At 45.0% G+C, this 20595-nt stretch overlaps 1 protein-coding gene across 1 annotated transcript; it reads left to right on the top strand.

Moving 5' to 3' along the window:
- Positions 1–990: 990 nt before the first annotated feature.
- Positions 991–20114, top strand: SRA1 (steroid receptor RNA activator 1). The gene is made up of 5 exons (XM_033927183.1): positions 991–1144; positions 6945–7070; positions 7299–7522; positions 11032–11140; positions 19096–20114. Exons 1-5 carry the CDS (start codon positions 1120–1122, stop codon positions 19293–19295), a joined length of 684 nt encoding a protein of 227 aa, XP_033783074.1. The 5' UTR covers positions 991–1119; the 3' UTR covers positions 19296–20114.
- The last annotated feature ends 481 nt before the right edge of the window (positions 20115–20595 follow it).

The following is a 20595-nucleotide window of genomic DNA, read 5'->3' as shown; positions in this document are numbered from 1 at the left end:
TCTGCATATAATGGAAGTGACAGGCATGCAAATCTGCTTCATGCATATTCATTAGGGCTAGCCTGAAAACCCGATTGGCCTGGTGGTCCTCCAGGACATGGTTGGGAACCACTGGTCTACAGAATCCTGAGTGGAGTAGAAGCAGGCATCTCAAAGTCCCCCCTTGAGGGCCGCAATCCAGTTGGGTTTTCAGGATTTCCCCAATGAATATGCATGAGATCTATGTGCATGCACTGCTTTCAATGCATATTCATTGGAGAAATCCTGAAAACCCAACTGGATTGCGGCCCTCAAGGAGGGACTTTGAAATGCCTGCTTCTACTCCACTCAGGATTCTGTAGATCAGTGGTTCCCAACCCTGTCCTGGAGGACCACCAGGCCAATCGGGTTTTCAGGATAGCCCTGATGAATATGCATGAAGCAGATTTGCATGCCTGTCACTTCCATTATATGCAGATTTATCTCATGCATATTCATTGCGGAAATCCTGAAAACCCGACTGGATTGCGGCCCTCAAGGAGGGACTTTGAGATCCCTGAAGGGTACAAGCGGATCGATTTTTCACTCCGTCAATAATCACAAAGACGTCGATGAAGTTACACATTTTATTGTAAAGTTTGAATTTGATTCTAAAACTGATGATTCATTTGTAAATATATTCCACACCAGGGGTCTCAAAGTCCCTCCAATCGGGTTTTCAGGATTTCCCCAATGAATATGCATGAGATCTATGTGCATGCACTGCTTTCAATGCATATTCATTGGGGGAAATCCTGAAAACCCGACTGGATTGCGGCCCTCAAGGAGGGACTTTGAGATCCCTGTTCCACACCATCTTAGAAATACAGTCAAATACATATTATAGTCATAGTTTGTTTGTTTTTTTTAAAGAACATGAAACCGAACAACAGCTGCTCCGTAAAACCTAAGAAGTCTCGCGCTTTCCTACGTGGCTGAACCCGGTCAACGCCCACCTCCCTCGATCGAACCCGTCACTTACGTCGCGGCCGACGCCCTCGAGGGCGGGTCACTTCCGGGAAGTGACGCCGCCTGTTGCCGAGGTGACGAAAGACTCTGCGCCGGTTGCCACGTCCAGCAGAGGCGAAGGCGGAAGCGGCGATGGCGGAGCTCTATGTGAAGCCGGGTAAGGGAGGACGGTGAAACCGGGCTTGGGAAGGGATTTGGCTCTCTCTTAGCCGCTGGATCCTCTCTTTTACGGGTCTGTGAGCCAAAACAATTTGATTCCGACGGCTGAGCCTTAAAAGATACATTTCGGTGACGAGGGGACACGAGCCCGGTAATCTTTCTTCCGACTGCCAGAAATCAAAGGGCCTTTCTGGCTCGGATCTGGGACGTGGAAGTTTGTTTTGATTTATTTTATTATTTGGTTCTTATACTCTTTTTTTTTTTTTTTTTAGTTCAAAACTTTTTATTGGGTTTTCAAACATAAGAATTACAGAACAAAGAAATACAAGTGTATGTGTAAAAGGTACATTTCACAGTGTATTCTCACAAGCATATCACATCAGTCAGTTGCAGACCAGAATAAATACTCAAGTATCAGACAATGTCAACTCTCAAAGCAGGTGATGCGAATTAGAGAATGACACGGTGACAAAATTCATCACCGTCCCCGTCGATAACCGTGGGAAACCATCTTCATGTCATTCTTTAAGGAGAGAGGGAAGAATCGGAGTATAATTGGGCACAACCACTGACCCACAAGCTTTGCTTTGAAGAATGCTGGTATAGAAGGACTGAGGTTGAAATAGACACTAAAGAATGACAGTCTCTGGTATCCAGATACTGTGATGTCATAATGCCTCATTCCACCAGTGCCTAAGAGCCAATCACATCAGTGATGTCACAATGGCTTCATTATCCTTGGCTCACATAAGAATCAGAGTATGAATGGGCACAACCACTGACCCGCAAGCTTTGCTTTGAAGAATGCTGGTGTCGAAGGACTGAGGTTGAAATAGACATTAGAAAATGACATGGGATTATTTCCCGTGGTTATCCGCGGGGGCGGGAACGGTGATAAATTTTGTCACCGTGTCATTCTCTAATGCGAATAGAGAGAGTCAGCTCAGTCAGGAAGAAAAAGAAGATAAGAACGATAAAGGACCATTTCAACTACAATGAGCAATGAGTGACGCCCAAATGCTATCAAAGGTAGATAAGGTATCCGCTCTCTCAGCTAAAACCTTTTCATATTTACTAATCAAACATAGCGTATTCCACCAAGTGTGAAATTCCACTTTAGTGAGGTCTTTCCAACAATATAAAACAGTTTGTATCGCTAGAGCTAACATTATAGTGAATAATCTTGATTCAAACTTATTAAAGGTATGGGACAAGCCCTGTGTCATTAGAACAATAACAGACATAGTTATAGGCTCAGATATCTTCATGACAGTACATATTGTGGTTCTTATACGTGAAATTAAAGGTCTTGCTGTGCGTCTGAGGCAATCAAAGAGTGCATTATTTCCTCTTGGGGTTTTTTTTAACTAGGATATCTCCATATGGGATTAAAGCCTTATTTTAAAAATGAAAAGGGTTTAATAATTGGCTGTAATTAAAGCCCAGCTTCGGAGAGAAGAAACATGACAGCCTTTTCTCCTGTGATATTTCAGATTTCTTGTGGCTGACTTTTTAAAGTAAGGTACTGTAGGGTCATGAAATGGTTAACTGTTGTTTAAAATATTGCTCTGGCCTACATAGCTGAATAAAGTGTACAATCTATTGACTTCATCTGCCTAAAATGTATGTCCCTGCCTTACCACATTGTAAGCTAAATAGATAAGAGTTTGAGCCATGATGTACCCTGCCCTTCTGTACATTTAACATTTAGAACTGTAAGAGTTAGATAAGTGACCTGCTAGTGTGAGCTTAGGACCAATAATAATTGTAGAAAGTTATAGAAGTGACAAATGAAAATTGTAGTTTTTGCATATATTAGTTTGCAAAAAGGGCATAAAAGTCCGTGTATTTCCTGTTTCTGACACTCTAGTAGGCAGGCTATTAACTGCACTAGAGTCCGGTATACCGTAATAAATTTCTTGTACTTTCTTCATGCCTCTGACTTTGTGTGTCCAAGTGACCTTTCAGTACTGTGTTATGTTGGTCAGTTTTCCTGCACTTTGGACTTCTGTCTAGCACTGTAGGTAACACCATAAATGTCTAATATGAGCCAACAATAGAAATAAAAAGTGAGTGTATTTAACACCATAAATGTAACATATGAGATGGGGCTTACAGTATTATCAAAGGCAAGGGCAGGGTTCTCAAAACCTATCGTGCCTTTAACAATGGTTGCTAAACCGGCTCCAGCCAGTTTAGTGTGGCTTACTGTGCAAATGTACTACAATGAGGTCACAAATATTAAAATAGTAGTAAAATGGACCCAATATATAAGTGAGCACTCTGGGCGATTCTCTAACATCACCAGGTGATTCTCCAAGCGTAGCATTGGTTTTTGACAACCAAAATTTAACGGCTGTTCCAGAGGTATTCAGAAAAGCGCATCTCAGAATGTGTTTCTTGCTGTGTCTCATAATAAAATTTAAAAAAACAAAAAACAGCACAAATTATAGCTGTATAACAGATTTTTTGGGAAAAAAAATCTCAAAAGCATGTGTCTCAGGCACATGTACTAAAGGTGTGTCTTATGCAAGATGTTGAAAGCTGACACTTGCACTTCCCTTCCCCTCCATCCAATAGCATTGACATGCCTATGATTGACACAACAGCTGAATGTGACGTGCTCCTATGACGTGTGCATATATTATGCTCCAACAAGGCATGCCTACAGCGTATCTTTTTCCTGACACATTCGCACATTTACACCTCTTTGGACTATTCTGCACATGTGCCGATTGCTATAACCCAGGGGTGTCCAATAGAGAGCTGCACGGGAACGGGGACGACGGGAATCCCGCGGGACCCGCGGGCATCCCGCGGGTTCCCCCTTTGGGTCACGGGGATCCCGTGGGGACGCCCCTAGGATAGCGGGGATCCCGTGGGGACGCCCCCTAGGGTCGCGGGGATCCCGTGGGGACGCCTCCGAGGGTCGCGGGGTTCCTGCGGGGCTGGATGTACTCAGTCGCGCGGCTCTTCTCCCTACCTTCTCTGCTTGCAGCATAGAGCCGAACGGAAGTCTTCCCGACGTCAGCGCTGACGTCGGGAAGACTTCCGTTTGGCTCTGTGCTGCAGGCAGTGCAGGTAGGAGGAGAGTAGCCTCGCGGTTCGAGTGGCTACCAAGGGAGGGGGCGGTCCGTCCCGCCACACCCCGCCCCGGTTGCAGCACAGCCGGCCAGGTCCCCTTACTTTTGTGGCACTTCCCCGACCGACCGACAACAGCCCCGGTCCGACAATCCTCCCTGCCCTGTAGCCGCGAATCTAAATTATCTTCTTACAGCAGCTGTAATAAGGTAATTTAGATTCGCAGTTAAGGGCAGGGAGGTTTGTCGGACCGGGGCTGTTGTCAGTCGGTCGGGGAAGTGCCACAAAAGTAAGGGGACCTGGCCGGCTGTGCTGCACCCGGGGCGGTAGAGAAGGAGTGGGGAGAAGGACGCTGAAAGGCCATGGGGAAGACGGGAGGGGGGGGAAGGACTCTGAAAGCACTTGAAGACAGAGGAGGGAGAAGGACGCTGAAAGCACATGGGGAATACAAAGGGGTGGAGAAGGACGCTGAAAGGCCATGGGAAGGGCGGGGGGGGGGAGGACTCTGAAAGCACTTGTGGAAGACAGAGGGGGGAGAAGGATGCTGAAAGCACATGGGGAAGACAAAGGGGTGGAGAAGGACGCTGAAAGGACATGGGGAAGACGGGGGGGGTGGAGAAGGATGCTGAAAGGCCATGGGGAAGACAGAGGGGGGAGAAGGACGCTGACAGGACATGGGGAAGATGGGGGGAGAAGGACGCTGAAAGGAAATGGGGAAGAGAGAGTAGGGAGAAGACGCTGGCAGGGAAGAAGACAGATGCCAGACTATGGGGGGAGCGGAGAGAAGAAGATGGGTGCCAGACCAATTTGGAAGGGGGAAGAAAGGGAGAGGCACAGTAACAGAGCAAATGGAAGATGCAGAAGGAAGAGAGACAGTGGATGGAAGGAATTGAATGAGAACATGAGGAAAGCAGAAACCAGGCAACAAAGGTAGGAAAAGAATTATATTTCTTTTTTTTTATTTTGCTTCAGGATAAAGTAGTATATTAGTTGTGTTGATAAAAATTTATAAACATTAGAGGCTCTGGTAGAAACCCATTTGCAAAGTATGTATTCTTCCCAATTAATATTTTCAAATTAATAAAGTCTTTTTGCTTATTTGTAAATGGGTTTCTACCAGAGCCTTTAATTCAGTAGCATAATTAAATGAAATAACTATTTCTGAAGTTTATAGGGACGGGCGGGGACGGAGGGGATTCCTCGCGGGGACGGGTGGGGACGGAAGGGATTCCTCGCGGGGACGGGTGGGGACGGAGGGAATCCTCACGGGGACGGGTGGGGACGGGTGGGATTCCTCACGGGGACGGGTGGGGACGGGTGGGACTTTGGCGGGGACGGGTGGGATTTCTGTCCCCGCGCAACTCTCTAGTGTCCAACCCGTGGCACACAGGTCGCATGCGGCCCCAAGAAGTATTTCATGCAGCCCCGCTCGATGGCGATGCAGCGCTTTCCTCTGCCGCCCCGGGTGTTTACCTTCTTCCAGCTTCCTTCTCCGTCTTGCTGCAGTGTTCACTCAAAGCCACAGGTAGCGGCTCTTACATGCTTCCTGCGGCTGACCCAGAAGCGTTCCCTCTGATGTCGCGATATCAGAGAGAGGGCTTCCATATCAGCCGTGGGAGGCGCATAGGAGCCAGAGTAAATCAGGGCAGTAGAAGGCCCCAAAGCAGCGTGTGTACAGTGCTGCACACGCTGCTGGAATTGGCAGGTTTGTCAGGACCGCGGGAAGGGAAGGTGGGCAGTAAGGGAGCTGGCCAGACCGCGGGAAGAGAAAGGGGAGGTAGGGGATACGCTGCTGCTGCACAGGGAAGTGGTGTTGGGGGAGGGAAATGGAGGGGGAGGGAATGCTGATGCTGTGGCTGCTCCACAGGGAAATGGAGGGGGAGGGAATATTGCTGTGGTTGCTGCACAGGGAAGTGAGGGGAGAGAAATGCTGCTGCATAGAAGGCAGGGAGAGAGACAGATAGATAGAAAGAAAGACACCTGGAATGCTCTTCCGGAGGATGTGATGGGTCAGAGTACATTAAGGGGATTCAAAGAGGGTTTGGACAAGTTCCTGAAGGATAAGGGGATTGAGGGATATAGATAGAGGTAGAGATAGGATTATGGAAGGGTATAGATAGAAGAAAAATGGGGATTGAAAGGTTTTAGACAAGGATCACTTACAGGTCATGGACCTGATGGGCCGCCGCGGGAGCGGACTGCTGGGCACGATGGACCCCTGGTCTGACCCAGCAGAGGAAACTTCTTATGTTCTTAAAGGCAGACAGTGGGAGGAAGGGAGACAGAAAGAAAAGAAGAAAGACACGGGCAGTGAGAGACACAGAAAGACAGACAGACAAAGGGGGCCAGGGAGAGAGAGAGACAGATAGAAAGACAGCGGGAGGGAAAAAGAGACAGAAATAAAGACTGACAGACATATATTCTAGCACCCGTTAATATAATGGGCTAAAATACTAGTAAATTTACTAAAATCTAATGAAACATTCTTGTGAACTTCAGGTGCATAAAACCTTAGAACCCAGTTACTGGTGGTCCATAAGTTATAAAAATAGTTATTTAGCTGGCAGTGTCTCAGAGAGTTCTGCCAGTGTCTGCTAGGACCTAGGAAGACAAGGGATCGAAAGAGAGGTGAAATGTGGGGCTGGCAGCCATTGGTACAAATAAAATTGAGATGAATTTTTGCAATATTTGAACTAACAAATTTCTGCCTTTCCTAGGTAACCAAAATAGAGGGTGGAATGATCCTCCTCAGTTCTCTTATGGACTGCAAACCCAGACAGGAGGAAACAAGCGTACACTTCTTACCAAGCGGGTAGCTGCCCCTCAGCAAGGCAACATACAAGGTTAGGAAAATCAAATTAAGGTGGTGTTATAAGACCCTATAGGCCATCAGAGATGGTGCCTTCTTGTTTTACTGCCTGTATTAACTAGCAATGAATCTGTAGAGGCCTATGAAACTTGAGTCCTCTTGTATTTGCAAGGGGAGACCCAATTTGTCTACAGAATAAAACGCAGACCCCCATTCCTCTGGGTGTGTGGATGCCCCTCAGTATTCTTGTTTGTATTTTCAGTCCCTGCTCCACAGTCATTTGTTGCTTCAGCTCCGCCATCGATGTCTCCAGCCTTTCCGATAAAACCCATGGGTCCTCCTCCAAGTGGCCACACTCCATCTCCTCTGAGAGCAGAAACGGCTCTGCGGTGTCCAGGCCCAGCACAGTGTGAGTGCACCGTTGATATAGAAGATGTTGTGGAGCCTTTGAAGCAGGTGCTGACTACCTGCAGGGATGCTGTACAGGTGGGTTCTGCACCTACATTGTGAGAATGAGACAACTTGGAATGTTTCTATCTCCTACAAAAGTTTGGACCCTGAAAATTTATATCAGTCATACAATGCAAAAAGTGAATCGTGAAAAGTTGTTAATGGCCAGTAAAAGCATTATCATGTGGTATAAGGAATATGGGTGCTATTTTAAGTATAGCTTGTGTCATTTTTATTAACAAACTAGCTGATCACCCGGCGTTGCCTGAGTATAAATTCACTTGAGGATTAACATCACACAGATTTTCAGTTTTCACTTTCTGTTTAGGCTTCACCACACCACACCACAGCACAGCTGCACTTATATACTGTTAACTGACATCATTCTGACTGTGTGATATCATTACCCAAGCTTCACATCATTGGTCAAAGCAATATCTGTCTCTTTCGATAATTCTTTACATGTCACCCCTTCCCGGAATGGGGCCGGATTGGCCCAGGCAGCTGAAACCCCGCCCACAGGTGGGGCCTAAGGCACCTGGGCCAACCAGAATAGGCCCGGGAGCCTTAGGCCCCACCAATGCGTGGGTGGGAAGGCACTCGCGCATGCGCGGTGCGGCAGTCACGAACTTTCTAAGTTCTGCAAGCAAATCAGCTTGCGAAGCTGCCTGTATCGGGGCTCCGTGGATGACGTCACCCACATGTTGAGAATAGCTGCTTGCTGTCCCTGGATAACACCTATTATGGAAAGTAACAGTGCTGAATAGCCCTTCTAGTCTGCCCAGGGAAGTGGCTAGATTTGGTACTTTTCTGTGCAAGTTACCTCTTGCAGGTTACTCCCCCACCCCTCCTTTATTTAGGATTGTAATTGTGCTTCATGTAGTTTACCCCCATTGCCTTTTTATTAAAGTGCAAAACTAATATAAAATTTCCATTTTAATGGAAATTGACTGTACTTTGAGTTCATCCTCTTGCTGTACAAGGATGCTTTGTGTTTCTCTCATGCCTTTTGGATTCTCTCTGTTTTTGTTCCATTACCTTCCCCAGGAGGATTACATGTATTCACTCCGTAGAATGCCCTCACAGACATAGAATGAGTCTGAAAATGCTAAATGAATAATTTTATAACTAGGCCTTTATGTATATCATGTACATGAGTAAGTGGCTAAGTACTGTTCTGTAAGGGTGTACAAGTGTAAGTGTTATGAAGGCATATGCGTGCGGCCCTGTTATGAAGGGTGGGCCATGGAAAAGTAGCTCGCCTCCGGGGATAGTATGATAAGATGAACAAGCAAGTGGATTGTTTTTATTCACTTACCCACAAGTTACAACAGATGGTGAAAGTGGTCCCTGTTCATGTCTATGCACCTTTGGGTACGTCGGACCATGTTGACTGATACCGCTTACACCTCTTCAACAGTGATGCTGCAGATAGTGTTCGTGATGTTTTCTTTGAGTTCATCCAGGATATGTGGATTGTTGGCGTACGCTTTCTGCTTTAAATTTCCCCACAGATAAAAATTGCATGTGGACAAGTCCGGTGAATGTGGTGGCCATAACCTCTTGCTCACAGTTCGCTCTTCTGTAAAGAGTTCATGAACCCATGCCAGTGAGTCATGTGAGGTGTGGCATGTTGCCCCATCTTGTTGGAAAAAGCAGTACATTTTTTCTTCTGGTGTTAGTTGGTCATAAAATTGTTCAAAGATGTCTATTCACAGTTGATTCAAAGAATATTGGGCCCACTATTCGTGTTTCTCCTCCTAAGAGCGTGGCACCGGTATTAGAGGCAGGCTACTTTTTCGTGGCCCACCTTGTAGAATACTATAAGTTACGTGTGCCCTTGCTGCATTTACATGCACTTGGATTCACCAGCTTTAAGGCTGAAAAAACTGAACATGCCCCAATGCCAGCTTATACTAGTATTCTTGATGGAATCTTGGTACCCAGATTCCATTATGGAATAGGTGTTCACTGTACAGAATTGCCACCTAAATATGGGGTTTTTTTTTAGCTTTTTAGCTATTTAATTCACCCCCTTGCCTCCTTTAGCTTTTTGTTTTGAACTTAAATATCTGTCATCCACAAACTGGTTCCTGAAAGAGACTTAAGTTCAGCTGTTATGCCTTTAAAGGAGTGCAGATTACGCTGGTTCATTGTATGGCCACAATCATAAAGTGAAATTGTGTATTATGGAAAACTTAATAATACAGAGACCATAGGACTCCAGGTTTTGCAGCCTAATAAATCATTTGTTATAGATTAATTGCTGGATTGCCTCTGCTTTTATTTCAGGGACTCAACAGACTCTAATTTGTAGAATTGATAGAGCCTCCCATGACACTGTGGTATGGGATAGGGTTACCGTATTTGTGAAAACAAAAAAGAGAACACATAACCTTGCCCACACTCCACCCATTTCCTTGATCCCCCTTCCCATCCTCTGTTCTCTTTTAGTGTCTCTTTCTCTCTCTCTTCTTCCAACTCATCCCCCTGCAAGAGCCCCTCTCTCTCCTTCCAACTCATCCTCCTGCAAGAGCCCCTCTCTCTCGTTCCAACCTCTTCTCTGCTGTTTCTGTCTCTTCTCTCCCATCCAGCACTCTCTCATTTTCATAATGCTTCCCCTCATGGCTTTTTTAGCTCCCATCTCCCCCCACCTCTCCCCTGACCCGGCCATTGTAATTTAATCTTCAGGCAGTCGGCAGCAGCAGTGAGGTGAGCATGCTGCCGACCTGCCCCAGAAGTCGCCTCTCTTCAGCGACTTCCTGTTCCTATAGGTGGGACCTGCAGAGAGGCAGTTTCTGGGGCAGGCAGGCTGGCAGCAGCAGGTTCACCTCGTTGCTGCTGCCAGCTGCCTGAAGATGAAATTACAGCAGCTGGGACTGGAGAGGAAGTAGCTGGGGGAGGTGGGAGAGCTGGCTAAACCTGGACAGACTCCCATTTTTTTTTTTTTTAAATTCTTTATTCATTTTATAATTTACATCAAGTGTACAGTAAATATCGAACAATTAGAATACAACATCACTTGAAAATCTACAATGTCATACAACAAAAAGATTTAACCCCCTCCCAAATTCATATACAACAAAAAATATACCACATGAATATAATATCTTATATCATTCATATATATTATTAATAGAAATCCAACCCCCACCCCATCCCAAATCTACATGTGTAATAAAATTGGGAAAAGTGTAAATTATTCATTATAATAATTTAATAATGGCCCCCACACATCCTTAAATTTATTATAGTAACCTTTTTGAACTGCCAACACTCTTTCCATTTTATACACGTGACAAACTGAATTCCACCAGAAACAATAATTCACTCCAGACTCCCCATTTTTAAAAAACGTCTGTGAACCTGGACAGTCCTCGAAAAAGAGGACATGTCCAGGTATTCCCAGACATCTGGTAACCCTAGTATGGGGTATTTACAATTTTAATTATCTGCTCAATGACCTATATGCTGTTTGTATATTCAGGCAACATTTATTTCTTTGCATCTAAGTTGTCTAACTTGGCATACTTTTGTATGTTTAGAAACAAGTTTGTGATGACATCAGCAGACGCCTTGCAGTGCTTGAGGACATGTGGAAGAGTGACAAGCTGTCTGCACCTGTGAAGAAGAGAATGAGCCTTTTAGTTCAAGGTGAGTTTGGTGACCATAATTCTTATGCAGTGTAACACATCTAAACTGTTCCCTACGCTAGAGATGCTTCTACTCTGCTTCAGGATATGAAGATGCAAGGTGAGTTCAGGCTACTTAGCTCAGCTCTCCCAAAATGGGATTTTGCAAAATGCTGGAGTGTAGAGTAAAAGAATGAGAGCTGGAGAAAGTTAGGCAAATCTTGGTTAACAGAGAAATGGTGTGAAGAAGTGTATGGGAAATTAATTACATGTGCCACTGCTGCAAACTTATATTCATGAACTGCCTTTACAAACCAAAAAAAGTGGTCTAAGAGATCACTCTGAATGTACTACTACTAAGTATCATTTCCATAGCACTGCTAGATGTACACAGTGCTGTATTGGAGGGAGTGTCACAGATTTGATAGACTGCCTTTCTGTGGTACATTAAACACGTAATTTAGTGAATGTGTATGTCTCCTAAAAACTTTGGTATAAATATGATTACAGTGTACTTATAATCATACTTTCATTAAGGGCCTGTTTTACAAAGCCATGCTAGCGGCTGCTGCACGGCAACACCCCCGAAGCCCTTTAAATCTCTATGGGCTTCGGGACCATTACTGCGGCTTTATAAAACAGGCCCTAAAAATTTTGTGTGAAGTGCTCAGACCCGCAACCATGTGGAAAGTATGATTATGAGTACACTGTGATCTTATATATACTATATTAGACACATCGCAGTGTTATTGATTGAAACTCCCTGGAGTTGATTTCATAGTCCTAAAAACTTTGATTTTTTGGGGTCATGTCAAGGAGGATGTGAGATTTTGGACAGGGATAGGATTTTTGAGACTGTCGCCAACAGCAAACCATTATCTTAGATTGGAGAGAAAAAGGATCTCGGAAACCAACTTCAGATCAACCTTTTATTAAAAATCCGAGATTTCTTTAGCGTCCCTCCATACTGGCATAGAAACAGATGGGTTTACGCTCCTCTGTCATCAGGTGGAGACTGAGATACTGTCTTTTGGCTTCAGTACAAGTGGGCTGTGCAGTCCCTATTACAATTGGTCTTTTCTCAGTCTCTAGCAGGTGGAGTGGTAAGTTTGTGCAGTCTGCTGAAGTTTGTTAGGGTCTTTTTTTGGATCTGATTAGTAAATCTTTCTTGTCCCTTTTGCTGTCTGGATTTAGCCTGGGGGACCCTCTCAGGGGTCCTATTGACCTCAGAGGTGTCACACTCGGAAGGATCAAGTCACACCCCCCCCCCCCCCCCATTTTCCCCACCTCCCCGGATTTTCTGAATTTAGAGGAACCTCTGGCACAGACTACAGTTTAGCGTGCCTGTGGGGTCTGCTCTAACTTGAGACAGTTGGAGAGCTGTGAGAAGTAAAAAAAGACACAAGAAATAAAGGAATTTTAAAAGAGGCCTAAGGTCGCCATTGATATACAACGTTGTGCGTGGGGTTTTGGTGTTTTCATTATGAGCACTTCTAAAAAGCATAAAAAGTGTGTTTGTTGTAGGCGCCGAGTGGTGGAAGCGGCTGGCATGTGCATGAAATGTCCTGGATGCTTCAAGGGGGTCTCTGCTTTGGCTGTCGGTGTGCTGGGTTCTCCTTCACATGTGCACCGCTTGTCAGCAGGAGGTGCTAGAGAAGCCCAGGCTTCCCCTGCCACCCTCCCAGGGTTTCCTCATCTGCCGGTGGTCTGGCAGAGTCGGTGTTGCGGACCACTGGGGAGGCTGGGGATTCCCTTTCCATGGCTGCTGGGATGGCTGGCGGTTTTTCTGTTGCAGTGGGGTCGAGTCTGGCTTTGGTGCCACATATGCTTTCAGATGACAGTTTGTCGATGGCCCTTCCCTCAGTTTTGTCGGGAAGCACGTCCATTTTACCCATGGCCTCAGGCGACCTTCCTCCTGTCTTGGAATGGCAGGAACAGACTAAAAAGGGTTATAGCTGAACTGCTCCAACTAATAGCCAATCTGTCGATCAAATCAGGGAGGATTCCGGAAGACAGGAAAGTGGCGAATGTTACACCGATCTTCAAGAAAGGTTCTAAGGAAGATCTGGGAAACTACAGACAGATGAGTCTGACCTTGGTACCGGGAAAGATGGTAGAGGTGTTGATAAAAGACAGCATCATTGATCACCTTGACGGACACAATCTGATGAGGACCAGCCAGCACGGCTTCAGCAAAGGAAGATCTTGCTTGACAAACTTGCTGCACTTCTTCAAGGGAGTTAACAGGCAGATAGACAAGGGTGACTCGGTTGACATTGTATATCTGGATTTTCAGAAGACATTCGACAAGGTCCCACATGAACGACTACTTCGAAAAATTACGAGCCATGGAATCGAAGGTGAAATACTCACATGGATTAAAAATTGGTTGGTGGATAGGAAACAGAGTGGGGGTAAATGGACAATACTCTGACTGGAAAAGCGTCACAAGTGGAGTGCCGCAGGTTTCGGTGCTTGGACCTGTGCTCTTCAACATATTTATAAACGACCTGGAAATTGGGACGACAAGCGAGGTGATTAAATTTGCAGACGATACAAAGTTATTCAGAATAGTGAAGACACAGAAGGATTGTGAAGACCTGCAACGTGAAATAAACACGCTCGAGAAATGGGACGCAACATGGCAAATGAGGTTTAATGTGGATAAGTGTAAGGTGATGCATGTCGGTAACAAAACTCTTATACACGAATGCAGGATGTCAGGTGCAGTACTCAGACCCCCTAGGAAAGAGACTTGGGAGTACTGGTTGACAAGTAATGAAGCCATCTGGCGGCGAAAAGGGCAAACAGAATGCTAGGAATGATTAAGAAGGAGATCGCAAACAGATCGGAGAAGGTTATCATGCCGCTGGACCAGGCCATGGTACGCCCCCACCTGGAATACTGTGTCCAGCACGGATAACCATACATGAAGAAGGACATAGTACTACTTGAAAGGGTCCAGAGAAGAGCGACTAAAATGGTTAAGGTGCTGGAAGAGAAACTGGGCGCCTTCTCCCTTGAAAAGAGGAGACTGAGAGGGGACATGATCGAAACATTCAAGATAATGAAGGGAATAGACTTAGTAGATAAAGACAGGTTGTTCACCCTCTCCGAGGTAGAGAGAACGAGAGGGCACTCTCTAAAGTTAAAAGGGGATAGATTCTGTACAAACATATGGAAGTTCTTCTTCACCAAGAAAGTGGTAGAAAACTGGAACACTCTTCCAGAGTCTGTCATAGGGGAAAACACCCTCCAGGGATTCAAGACAAAGTTAGACAAGTTCCTGCTAAACCAGAACGTACGCAGGTATGGCTAGACTCAGTTAGGGCACTGGTCTTTGACCTAAGGGCCGCTGCGGGAGCAGACTGCTGGGCACGATGGACCACTGGTCTGACCCAGCAGCAGCAATTCTTATGTTCTTAAATGTGTCTTCTACTCCTGCTATGCATTCTGTATTGCCGCCAGGGATTTTTTGCCCTGATTTTGTGTTGGCCATGTGCAAGGCTTATTTACAGGTGGCTGTGGGTCCTGCTTTGGTGCTGGGGGTCTTAGGGTTGCTGGGATGGTTTTCCCCTTCCACAGCTACCCTGTTCAGTCTCCTGCTTCGGCTGCCTCTGTCCAGGTCCCTCAGCCATTGTCCAAGCGGCCACGGGTGTCTTGGGATGCTGATTAGTCTTCTCTGGATGAGGACTTGAATCTTGGGGAGGACCCTCCAGATCCGTTAGGTGGACCTGATGATCTCAGTTGAAATTTTTTAGAGGCGCCAGTTGGCAAGGATGCACATATTTCAGCGGGAAGAGTTGCAGAAGTTCATTCTTCAGGTGACTTTAGTTTTACACTTTAAAAAGGGATCAAGAGGTGACCCGGGGAACTACAGACCGGTGAGTCTGACTTCAGTTCCAAGAAAAATGGTGGAAGTACTGATAAAAGACAGCATCGATGAGCATTTTGAAAGAAATAAACTTCTAAAAACAAGCCAACACGGCTTCTGCAAGGGGAGATCGTGCCTAACAAACTTATTGCACTTCTTCAAAGGAATTAACAAACGGATGGACAAAGGGGATTCCATAGACATCGTATATTTAGATTTCCAAAAAGCCTTTGATAAGGTACCCCATGAACGCCTACTTCGGAAACTGAAGAACCATGGGGTGGAAGGAGACATACATAGATGGATCAGGAATTGGTTGGTGGGTAGGAAGCAGAGGGTAGGAGTAAAAGGCCACTACTCAGACTGGAGGAGGGTCACGAGTGGTGTTCCGCATGGGGTTGGTGCTCGGACCGCTGCTATTCAATATATTTATAAATGATATAGAAACAGGGACGAAGTGCGAAATAATAAAATTTGCAGACGACACCAAACTATTTAGTGGTGCTCGAATTAAAGAGGACTGTGAAGAATTACAAAGGGACCTGAACAAACTAGAGGAGTGGGCGACGTGATGGCAGATGAAGTTCGATGTAGAGAAATGTAAAGTTAGGTACAGGGATAGGAGTGAGAGGCAAGTATAGGAATAACCAGGGATCACTGCTCAGGCAATGGGCCTGAAGGGCCGCCGCGGGAGCAGACCGCTGGGCAAGATGGACCTCTGGTCTGCCTCAGCGGGGGCAACTTCTTATGTTCTTATTGTATGTAGGAAGCAGAAACCCGAGGTACAGATATACAATGGGAGGAATGTTATTGAATGAGAGTACCCAAGAAAGGGACTTGGGGGTAATTGTAGACAAAACAATGAAGCCGATGGCACAGTGCACAGCGGCTGCTAAGAGAGCGAATAGAATGCTAGGTATAATCAAAAAAGGTATTACAACCAGAACGAAAGAAGTTATCCTGCCGTTGTATCGGGCGATGGTGCATCCGCATCTGGAATACTGCGTCCAATACTGGTCGCCGTACCTTAAGAAGGATATGGCAATACTTGAGAGGGTTCAGAGGAGAGCGACACGCTTGATAAAGGGTATGGAGAACCTTTCATACACTGAGAGACTGGAGAAACTGGGGCTCTTTTCCCTGGAGAAGAGGAGAATTAGAGGGGATATGATAGAGACTTACAAGATCATGAAGGGCATAGAGAAAGTAGAGAGGGACAGATTCTTCAAACTTTTGAAAACTACAAGAACGAGAGGGCATTTGGAAAAGTTGAAAGGGGACAGATTCAAAACCAATGCTAGGAAGTTTTTCTTCACCCAAGGGGTGGTAGACACCTGGAATGTGCTTCCAGAGGGCGTGATAGGACAGAGTACGGTATTAGGTTTTAAAAAGGGATTGGACAATTTTCTGAAGGAAAAGGGGATAGTGGGGTATAGAAAGAAGACTACTACACAGATCCTGGATCTGTTGGGCCGCCACGCGAGCGGACTGCTGGGCACAATGGACCTCTGGTCTGACCCAGCAGAGGCACTTCTTATGTTCTTAAGAGGAAGCTAAGGACCCCCCATCATGTTGTGAACCCTCTCCTGAGAGGGATTTGGTCAGCATCCCGCTCTTTCCCTATGCATCAGTATATTCAGGATGCAGTTGCATGCTCAGTGGAAAGTTCAGGACATGCCATTTTGTTTGGTGTAGTCCATGGCCAAACTCTACCCCATTCCTGATGGGGATAGAGATACCTTTAAGTCTCCAGTGGTCGATGCGGAGGTCTCGGCTGTTGCTCGCAGACAAACCGTGTCAGTTGAAGGCGGTTCGGCCCTGAATGATCCTTCGGACTGTAAAATGGAGGCTCTACTTAAGCTGTTTTGATGTGGCTGCCCTGGCTGTCCAGGCAGCGATTTGTAGCGGTCTGGTGGTCTGAGCGAATTCTTGACCGCGAGTCAGCTGACTGGTCCTTTGTGGATCAGGAAGTCACTAAGATTGAGCTGGGTGCTCTTTACCTATCTAATGCCATGTATGATCTGTTTGCGTCTCAGCCAAGTCCATGGCTCACGGAGTAGCGACCTGCAGTACCCTGTGGTTTCGGGGTTGGTGGCACAATGGTTAAAGCTACAGCTTCAACACCCTGAAGTTGTGGGTTCAGGGCAAGTCACTTAATCCCCCATTGCCCCAGGTACATTAGATAGTGAGCCCACCGGGACAGACAGGGAAAAATGTAAATCATTCTGAGCTCCCTTGGGAGAATGATATAGAAAATTGAATGAATAAATAAATAAAAAAGAACTAGGGAGGTGCTTTGATGGTACTAGGGAGAGAAAATGGGGGATGGAAGAAAAAAACTAGGGGCGGAGAGAAAGTAAAGGCTAAAGCAGGGGTGGGCAATCACAGTCTTCAGAGGCCACAACCTAGTCAAGTTTTAAAGATTTCCACAATGAATATGAATGAGATTGATTTGCATACAATGAAAGCAGTCTGTGCAAATTAATCTTGTGCATTTTCATTGTAGAAATCTTGAAAACCCGACTGGACTGTGGCCCTTGAGGACTGATTTTCCCTCCCCTGGGCTAGAGATATCGGCGCTGGAGAGGATGCAGAGAAAGCTGGGAACTGAACTTGTAGGGAAAAGGAGAGGGGCTCAAACTAACCCCCTCCTTTATTAATGCATTGCATGAGTTTTAGCACCAGCAGTGGCAGTAAGTGCTACGACGCTTATAGGAATTCTAGGAGCATCGGAGCAGTTGCCAGCGCTAAAACCCATACAACACGTTGGTAAAGGAGGGGATAAGTCTGACGATGGAGAAAGCAGAGGAGGGTGAAAGCTAGGGGTGTTAAGGTTTATGACAGGGAAATTCTATATAAAACAATTACTAAACTAAACTAAACTAAGCCTTAAGTTTATATACCGCATCAGCTCCACGGAAGTGGAGCTTGACACGGTTTACAAAGCTTAAAAATATAGGAAGAGAGAGGAGAAAGATTTACAAGAGCATATAACAAGAGGGGATGTAAACAGGAGAAGAGATGTTATATGTTAGAGAAAAGCCAGGTTTTCAGTTGTTTTCGAAATAGTTGGAGGGAGCCCAGGTTCCGCAGCGGGATAGTGAAATCATTCCAAAGGCCCGTGATTTTGGAGAGGAGGGATCTTCCCAGTTTACCTGCGTGGAGGATGCCGTGTAGAGAGGGGAAGGATAGTTTATGTCTGTGGGCTGATCTGGTGGTAGCAGGCGTCAGGGCGAGGAAGGATAGTATGTAGAATTTTTTAATAAAATTGTATAATGTGTGCAAAGTTTTATTTTTGCATAGAATTTCTCCAAAAACAGTAGTGCTGCTATTCAGTTAGAGTCCTACTGTACCAGATTTTATAAGGATTTAGAATATTGTTCAAGACACATATACTTCCTGACTCTATATAGGTTCTCAAAGTTGTATGCCCAAATTTGGGTGCAAATCCCAGATGGAATAAACAAATTAGTTAATTAGGTGATAAAACCAGTTAATGGAGTTAATTGTTTAGCGCTTAATTGGCAGTAATTAGGAGTTATGCACAGATCCGCCCTCTGCCATTCTGTAACATGTGTGCCTAAATGTCATAGTGTACAACTCAAGATGGTGTGTCCACAGCAGCAATATGGGTGGGTTGAGAGTGTTCCCGGAAATTAGGCTCAATGTTATAGAATACTAAAATTTCTGCACCCAGCTGCATATTTGGTCATGGGTTTCAGAGGTGTAAATCATCACACCCAAAGCTGGGTGCAGAATCCGAGCTAAGTGCTCTTTTATAAAGACTGCTTTGTGCTAAGTGACCTTTGTAGAATTGGTGCTTAGCATGGATCTTAACGGTGCCTATCTTTGGGCACCATTTGGAATGTACTTGGAAGGCGTGCTTAATTATCTGCTATAAAAAGAACCATAGACTTTCAGGAAATAGGTGCTTTATTATTTTGAGGGTTTGTTTTTTTTAGCTTGGATGCAGCAGATCTCAACAAATTATGTGACATTAAACCTTCCAATTGTGAATGTTTCAGAAGAACACTTGACAAGCTTGCTAAGTAATTTGGATAATTTAGAAAGGTCTCATATGTAGTCTTTTCTTCCAATTCTAGAGCTGAAGACCCAGAACTGGGATGCAGCCGATGAAATCCATCGCTCCCTGATGGTCGACCATGTTAATGAAGTTAGCCAGTGGATGGTGGGAGTGAAACGGTTAATTGCTGAAATGCGAAACTTACCCACAGAGATGTTTGTCATAACTGAAGGGGATGAAGTATCAAAAGCCCAGTCAGCTGGAAATACAGAAACATGAAGGGGAGAGACTGGTGCAATTTTAAAAGATTTTTAGGATCAGTCTCTGTGGACATTCAAGATTAAAAAAATGATCAAGAACATTTTATTTAACTTACTTTTTCCAATGGAAAATAAAAGTGGTTCATCGAGTTTAACTAACTGATCCCAACTGCTTCAGCTCACAAACTAATTACAGTATAAGCTTCACTTTATTTTTGGCATAAGGCATTTAAACCTGCTTCCAGATAATTTCAAAACTGATTTCCATTTTTAAAAGGCAGTGCAATAGAAATAGGTTTATACTGTTCCCAGCATATTTTAAATAAATTTGAAGCTGGTTTGAAATGGAGTGTGAATAAAGACAAATGAGGTTTATGCTGTATATGTGCTCCCCTGGGGATATGAAACTGTTTTTTTCTTTTCATAGACTTAAGAAGCAGTTGCAGGTAGGGAAAATCTGAACTCCACATGTACATTCAATTGTACATCTCGAGACTACAGAGTACTGAATGGCTCTATTGAATAGGAAATAGGCCACAGTGGGAGATTTCGAACTTGGTTATGAGGACTTGATTTGCTGCCTTTTAAGAATAAAGATCAGTTCCATTTAGGCATATGAGCTTATGTCAGTTAGATATGGGCCATAGTTATCTGGTGATTCTAAACCTTCCTGTTCAGTTTGTGTTATTTTCTATACATACTTGTTTACGAAAGCTCTTTTCCTTTAACACTAAAAACTAGTGGTCTATGAAGTTTACATTCTTCTCAAGAAATGGGGCTACCATCATATGTGCTAACATTGAAAAACTGCAAAATAAAGCAACTAAATAATTTGGGACTGGAGCTTACTGTGTTTTACCATCTTTTTTTTTTTTTTTTTTTTGGCGGGGGAGGGGGGTGGACCCCTTAGCAAATTTACCCCCAGCAGTAAGTTCTGATGTACCACTAAAGATTTATTTATTTACTGTAGTTATATCCTACTTTTACCAAAGCAGGTTACAAAATCACATGCATAATTAAAACCAACATGCACACCATCTGTCTTACAACTCATATAAACTGGGATTTTGGGGCCAAAATATGGGGGTCCCGGTTTATATTCGAGCCAATACACCCCCTTCCAAAATTATTGCAGGCTGCCGCCAGGCTCTGCACCCTGCCCCCCTCCCTATCCTAGCCTCATACCGCTACTGCCAATCCCCTGTGGAAGTACAGCAGGCAGGAGCAAACTTTCCAAGTTCCTGCCCCACTGCTAATTGGCTGCTGTGAGTGTCTTCGGACGCTGAGAAGCACGAGCAGGCGCGTGATTTGGCGCTACT

The sequence above is a fragment of the Geotrypetes seraphini genome, chromosome 18, assembly GCF_902459505.1.
Source record: "Geotrypetes seraphini chromosome 18, aGeoSer1.1, whole genome shotgun sequence".
Lineage (NCBI taxonomy): Eukaryota > Metazoa > Chordata > Amphibia > Gymnophiona > Dermophiidae > Geotrypetes > Geotrypetes seraphini.
The sequence above is the reverse complement of the archived record's forward strand: the minus strand, read 5'-3'. Positions and strand labels throughout refer to the sequence as shown.

What these genes read in the sequence shown, in the direction of transcription:
- SRA1 (XM_033927183.1), top strand. Translation starts at nt 1,120, where the DNA reads ATGGCGGAGCTCTATGTGAAGCCGG. An exon ending in TCAGCAAGGCAACATACAAG is followed by an intron (nt 7,071 to 7,298) that starts GTTAGGAAAATC and finishes TTGTATTTTCAG; the next exon opens with TCCCTGCTCCACAGTCATTT. An exon ending in CCTGCAGGGATGCTGTACAG is followed by an intron (nt 7,523 to 11,031) that starts GTGGGTTCTGCA and finishes TTGTATGTTTAG; the next exon opens with AAACAAGTTTGTGATGACAT.